The sequence below is a fragment of the Aquarana catesbeiana genome, linkage group LG09 (assembly GCF_042186555.1).
Source record: "Aquarana catesbeiana isolate 2022-GZ linkage group LG09, ASM4218655v1, whole genome shotgun sequence".
Taxonomy (NCBI): Eukaryota; Metazoa; Chordata; class Amphibia; order Anura; family Ranidae; genus Aquarana; species Aquarana catesbeiana.
This window is the reverse complement of record NC_133332.1, coordinates 2,056,431-2,062,430: the sequence shown is the minus strand read 5'-3', so window position 1 is coordinate 2,062,430 and position 6,000 is coordinate 2,056,431. Positions and strand designations below refer to the sequence as shown.

The window sequence follows — 6,000 nt, the reverse complement described above, 5'->3', positions numbered from 1 at the left end:
TGTAGAGAGCGATGGATAAGGGATGAGGAGTGTGGAAAGCGATGAGTAAGGGATGATGGGTAAGGGATGAGGAGTGTAGAGAGCGATGGGTAAGGGATGAGGAGTGCGGTGAGTGATGGGTAAGGGATGAGGAGTGTGAAGAGCGATGGGTAAGGGATGATGAGTAAGGGATGATGGGTAAGGGATGAGGAGTGTAGAGAGCGATGGGTAAGGGATGAGGAGTGTGGAAAGCGATGAGTAAGTGCTGAGGAGTGTAGAGAGCGATGGGTAAGGGATGAGGAGTGTGGAAAGCGATGAGTAAGGGATGATGGGTAAGGGATGAGGAGTATAGTGCAGAGTGGATGCAGTACGATTCCATTGCGTGTTGTGAGGACTTGTGCTTACCACATACATGTTTATAGATCAGATTCCGCACATCCTGTGTTAGACTGACTACTGGGTATAATACAGAGAGATGTATGGTTGGATATAATACAAGGTGATCATCTACCATTGGATGGAGTCTAGTGATTGGGATCGTCCAGTGTATCCTATGACCAGACACCGTATGGGATGGACATCCTGTGGTGGAACGTAGAATGGTGGTGGCGGTCGTACACGGTGATCGAATACCAGGAGGTGTGAAGGTGTGCTCTTCTGTGTTGGGTTCACAGTATCCTCTCAGGGTGCACCTCAGCGTGCTACCGGATTGCGTGTTGCGTTGGGTATGGAGAGCAGTGGGTGACCAGAGGGCATTCCCCTCCCCAATACTTAAAAGGTAATTTGCGTGACCCGCACATATATACAGACCCGCCCACATGACCAGCAACCTATGGGTGTGAGTGGGCAGCGCAAGGGGAGGGGCATAAGAAGGCCAACATTCCATTCCTAATAAAAGGGGAAACATTATCCAATAGACATCTGAAGAATAATCACCAGCAAACTCATTAATAGGGTGTGGAGATGGGTGGGGGGGGGGGGGTCAGATCTGTGTTACTCTTTGTGGATGCAGAACTCAAAATATGGAGTTCCAAGAGGCTCATTAACATATCGCATACGCTAGGGGAGGCGGGGCTAGTGGGGGACTTGAAGGGCAGGCTCATCTCTGAGTGCTCGGTTCGGGGGACGATTACAGGCTGGGGAATCTTCTCAGGAAAGTGTTAATTATTGGATTAGATAACACTGATCCAGCATGTTTTCCTGTCCATGTTCCTCGTGGGAAGTACAGGGGAGGGTCTCAGCATGAAGACCACTCCCTCTGTGATGTCACAGCTCTTCCTCTTCAGGTCACAGCCCTCTCAAAATACATAAGTGGGGATGGCACAGATGAACGGGCCGCGTCTCCTGGGCTGAAGCGGATGAGCTCCTCCCCCTTCTTTTCACCATGGCTGCTTCCAACAACGCACGGTGGGCGTGGCAATCCAGACCAGGAGGGTGTCCATCTTAAAGGCACGACATCCCAACAGCAAAGTGGACGTGTCTGACCCGGGGTGGGGCTTTTCCAGCTCTCAGAAGTTACAGCAGAGTTTCAATGGATTTCCACGGAGCGTAGACCTCCCTTTTTTTTTTTCTTAAAGTCCCAGCGACCCAACAGTGACGAGTGGGCGGAGCTTACCCTGTAAGGGGCGTGGTCTACCCACTGGGGAAGATTCACCAGGAGCAGTGGAGGGGGCTGGCAAATTCAAGGGGGTACGCCGGGCGGATTTCTTCACATCCCTGGGAGGTCTGAGCAGGCCGGAGTGGGTCGGCGTTTTATACCAAGGTATATCGCTACTGCGGAGGAAGAGAGAGAGAGAGGGGTGTGAGCGCAAACATGAGACCACCCACAACACGGCATTCATGATCCAAGAAAGATGGCGGCACACTCACCCTGTGACCTGAGGTCTCCCGACTCCCTCAGATTCGTCTGTGACCCTGAAAAAAAAATACGAAGGCTCAACGTCACCAATAGACAACCACAAATGTGCTAAAATTTACCATTAAATCTGAAATCACCTTCCGGTGCAAAATCCAACCTACTGAAAAGGTTCCTCACCATCAGGGGCACGATGTCAACTCATTGGGCCCCTTATACGAGGGTTCTTTAAAAAGTTTCCGCACTTTTATATATTCGTTGGACTTTTTGAAGACCCCTCATATATTACCCAGCAGGATGTCTATGGCGGGGGTCATAAATCCTATCTCCTAGATAAGCCTATCACCCTGCTGTGTTTTATGGGTGTTATATCTGCCCCAGGAGGCGTGTTCAATACAGTTCCTGGGAGGAGCTCATATCACTGGGGACATGTCTAGGTGTCTAGATGCCAGGACTGTAGGTGCTCCTGCACCCAATGCGGGGAAATACAAAGTGTTGGGTAGTCATACACCCTATGGGAAGTGTAGGTGGGTTTGTGTTTTTATGGACATTGCTGGTTTTTGTGTTAATCATACATTTTGGGACATAGGAGGAAAAAAATCAGGTACATTGGGTTATGCTGCCATCTTCAGAACCTGAGCACTGCTGAGAAGAAGCGGGAGCCCGGCTGTAATGTGTCTTCACTCTCTATAGATACTCCCCTGGGTACCTATGGTGCAGTATGCGCCCCCCGCTGGTGGAAGTCTGTCCAGTGGAGGGGTGAAGACTGATTGGAGGGGACATGCCCAATGGAGGGGTGAAGACTGATTGGATGGGGCATGCCCGATGGAGGGGTGAAGACTGATTGGATGGGGCATGCCTGATGGAGGGGTGAAGACTGATTGGATGGGGCATGCCCAATGGAGGGGTGAAGACTAATTGGAGGGAGTATGCTCAATGGAGGGGTGAAGACTGATTGGAGGGGGCATACCCCCTTGACCCTGCCTCCATTTCTAACCTGATCAGTATGGAGAGCACCTCCACTGTGGTCAATCAGGGCTTGACCTTACAGGAGTTTGGGTATGCCATTATGCCAGGCTTCAGTTGGGTGCCTCTACTGCGTCTACATGGCCTACTTCCTGAGGGTCACACGCACCATTTGGGCTCCCCTACTGCAACTACATGGCTTCCTTTCTGAGGGTCACACACACCATCTGGGCTACCCTACTGCATCTACATGGCTTCCTTTCTGAGGGTCACACGCACCATTTGGGCTCCCCTACCATATCTACATGGCCTTCTTGAGGGTCACACACACCATCTGGCTACCCTACTGCATCTACATGGCTTCCTTTCTGAGGGTCACACGCACCATTTGGGCTCCCCTACCATATCTACATGGCCTTCTTCTTGAGGGTCACACACACCATTTAGGCTCCCCTACCATATCTACATGGCCTTCTTCCTGAGGGTTAACGCACACCATCTGGGCTCCCCTACTGCATCTACGTGGCCTCCTTCCTGAGGGTCACACACACCATTTATGCTCCTCTACCATATCTACATGGGCTTCTTCCTGAGGGTCACACACACCATTTATGCTCCTCTACCATATCTCCTTGGGCTTCTTCCTGAGGGTCACACACACCATCTGGGTTCCCCTACTACATCTACATGGCCTCCTTCCTGAGGGTCACATGTGCCATTTCCAGAGCACACATGGGTTAACACAGCTTCTCCCACCACCCCTCAGCACAGCCGAGCCTCTGATCCAGTACTTGGGCTACCTGCTCCATCCAGTGACAAGCCACAGGTGGCATTACCACATCCTGTTTCTGCATTAGTGTGGGGCTCCCTCAGTTACATGCGTACTATGGTGGGTCTTAGCAGCATGCAATCCTTTAATGGTACCGGGGGGCTTGCAGTGTCAGCTCCATAGGACCTGACACCGATTGCTGGGATGACTCTCAGCACTCCCCTTCAAGGGTTAACCCTTCCCCAGTATTGTTCAGGGAAGAATTCTCAGCTACTATCTTGCAGCCATGATAGGTGACTCCGAACGCAGGGGCCGTAGGTGTGGCTCCACACCCTCTCCTCCTCTGCATTCCCTGGGGCTGCAGCTGCACAGTCAGACGAGGACGAGGAGGATTGGACTTTATCCTCATTGATTTCATGGGGAGTCGCAGTCTGCAAACATGACTCCTAAACATAAGAATGTCACCTCAGTCCTTATTAACGCAATCCATACAAGCCTAGATCTACAGCCGCCTATATTGGCTACACCTAAAGTCACCGACCTCCATCCTCTAAAGAGTCCTCAACCTGTACAAATGTTTCAGGAGCATTTCCTATTGCATGGGGTTCTGTACAGTGATTGGTCCAACCTGGAAAAGGTCTTTGATCCTCCTAAGTATTTTGCCCAGCAATACCCCATAGAGGGTTCCTGCAGAAGTTGTCTGTTAAACTTGTGGACATTTCCTGCCCTAACAAGACCCTGACTGTCCCTGTTGAGCACATCCCTGTATTTAACCCTTTCAATACCAGGCACCTTCACCCCCTTCCTGCCCACAGAGTGTGCCCGATGCGTGCCCCAGGAGAAGTGGTTCTGGGAGGACATACATACACACCCTCCTAGAACTTGAGAGCTGTGCTGTAGCCATCTTTGGGGCGGAAAGGGGTTAAAGACCCAGTGAATACAAGGCTAGAAGCCCTTTCTAAGGCTTTATTTTCCATAGGATGGAGATGGGGAGCATTCAGGCAATTTTCATCTCACTGCAATGGGGATGTGGTATTTGGACCATGTCAGATTCCTAGTGGATTCTCAGTGGGCCCTCTAGGTGTATTAAGATCTTCTCTCCCAAGGGCCGGTTTTCCAACCTGCTTCTCAATCTCTGGCTTTACCAGCTTGGCTTTTGAAGCCCAGGTGCTGAGGGATGAAGGGGGATTTGGTCATCCTTACACTCTTCAAAGCTAGGAAAACTACTTCTCGTAAGTCTACTATGGCATATTTCTCTTGGACAGGAAGTTCCCTGTAGGATGAATTCTGTTTGATTTTTCAGTCTGGTTTGGATTAGTGTTAAGTCTTGAGTACCATCAATCTAGAGACCCACTGTGTCTCAAACCCTAGTCAAGATCTCCATGCAGGAGGGGGAGCTTACATTGTTCTACTTGTAGATATCCCAGTGAAATGTTCAAGAAGAACAATGTCTGTGGCAATTTCAACCTGGTTCTGTTGGCTCTTTAAAGTCCACTCTTAGAACCTATAAGGGGTGTCCCTCTTGTTCTTACTCAAAAGGTTTACTATCTCATTACAATTATTTCTGCAGGTTGAGTTTCTGAGTTGATGGTCTTAACCTGTAATAACCCTTTCTTGTTCTATGCAAGGACAAGGCTTTTTTGAGGCCCGGGGCCTCTTTTCTGCTCAAGGTGGTTTCTTCCCTCCAGAACATTGTACTACCGTCTCTCAGCAGAAGAGTTCCCTCCATTGTCTGAATGTGGTGGGTGTTGTTTGAGTTTAGCTCTCAACTAAAGCTCCCTTCAATAGTTCAACTCTCTGTAATTCCTGAAGGTCCCTGCACGGGACAGCCTGCTTTTCTTTTCGCCACTGCATGCCCGGCTGTGAAGCCGCAAGCTGCCACAGTTTCAATGGAAGCGCCGCGGAGAGGAGGGGGAGAGGAGCGAGGATGGTGGGACAGGTGAGTGGCTATTTATTAAAAGTCAGCAGCTACACTTTTTGTAGCTGCTGACTTTTAATAAACAATAAAAAGCCTGGAACTCCACTTTAAGTTGGCTTGTGATTTCTCACTGTCGTCAGTAGATGTCACTGCTATCACTGGTCATAGTATGAGTTTTCACAAATAAAACAAAGTTATGAATATTTATATTTCCTTCAGCTAATCCAGTGGGAGGGTTGGGCCACTGGTGCATGCTGGGGGGAGGATATAAAAATTTAGGAAAGGCCAAGTACTCGCTCTCTTCCCCTGAGGCCTAGGGAGGTGCTGTTGGGTGGAGCTTTGCTGTTAGGCCCACTAGCCAGTTTTGTGGCTTAACGTGTGCTGAAGAGGTTCTGAAGCTGTTCTTCATGGTCTGGAGGAAGGTGTGCCAAGGGGGAGGCCCCTTGCTGGAGAGAGCCAGGAGGAAGCCTGGTCTCCCAGAAGGGCCTGGTGACTCACTTGGAGGACACACTG

General features: G+C 50.1%; 1 protein-coding gene across 4 annotated transcripts in view; it reads right to left on the bottom strand.

The window, feature by feature from the left end:
* Positions 1 to 951: 951 nt before the first annotated feature.
* Positions 952 to 6,000, bottom strand: part of MARK4 (microtubule affinity regulating kinase 4) — a 70,645-nt gene continuing 65,596 nt past the window's right edge. For 2 of the 4 annotated variants that reach the window (XM_073598057.1, XM_073598058.1), the window contains exons 16-17: positions 1,849 to 1,893; positions 952 to 1,752 (exon numbers count right to left, since the gene is read on the bottom strand). In XM_073598057.1, the coding sequence (XP_073454158.1) occupies positions 1,551 to 1,752; positions 1,849 to 1,893 (247 nt within the window). In that variant the 3' untranslated portion in view covers positions 952 to 1,550. The remainder of the gene's footprint in view (positions 1,753 to 1,848; positions 1,894 to 6,000) is intronic. The other 2 variants (XM_073598059.1, XM_073598060.1) reach the window with 1 other exon arrangement.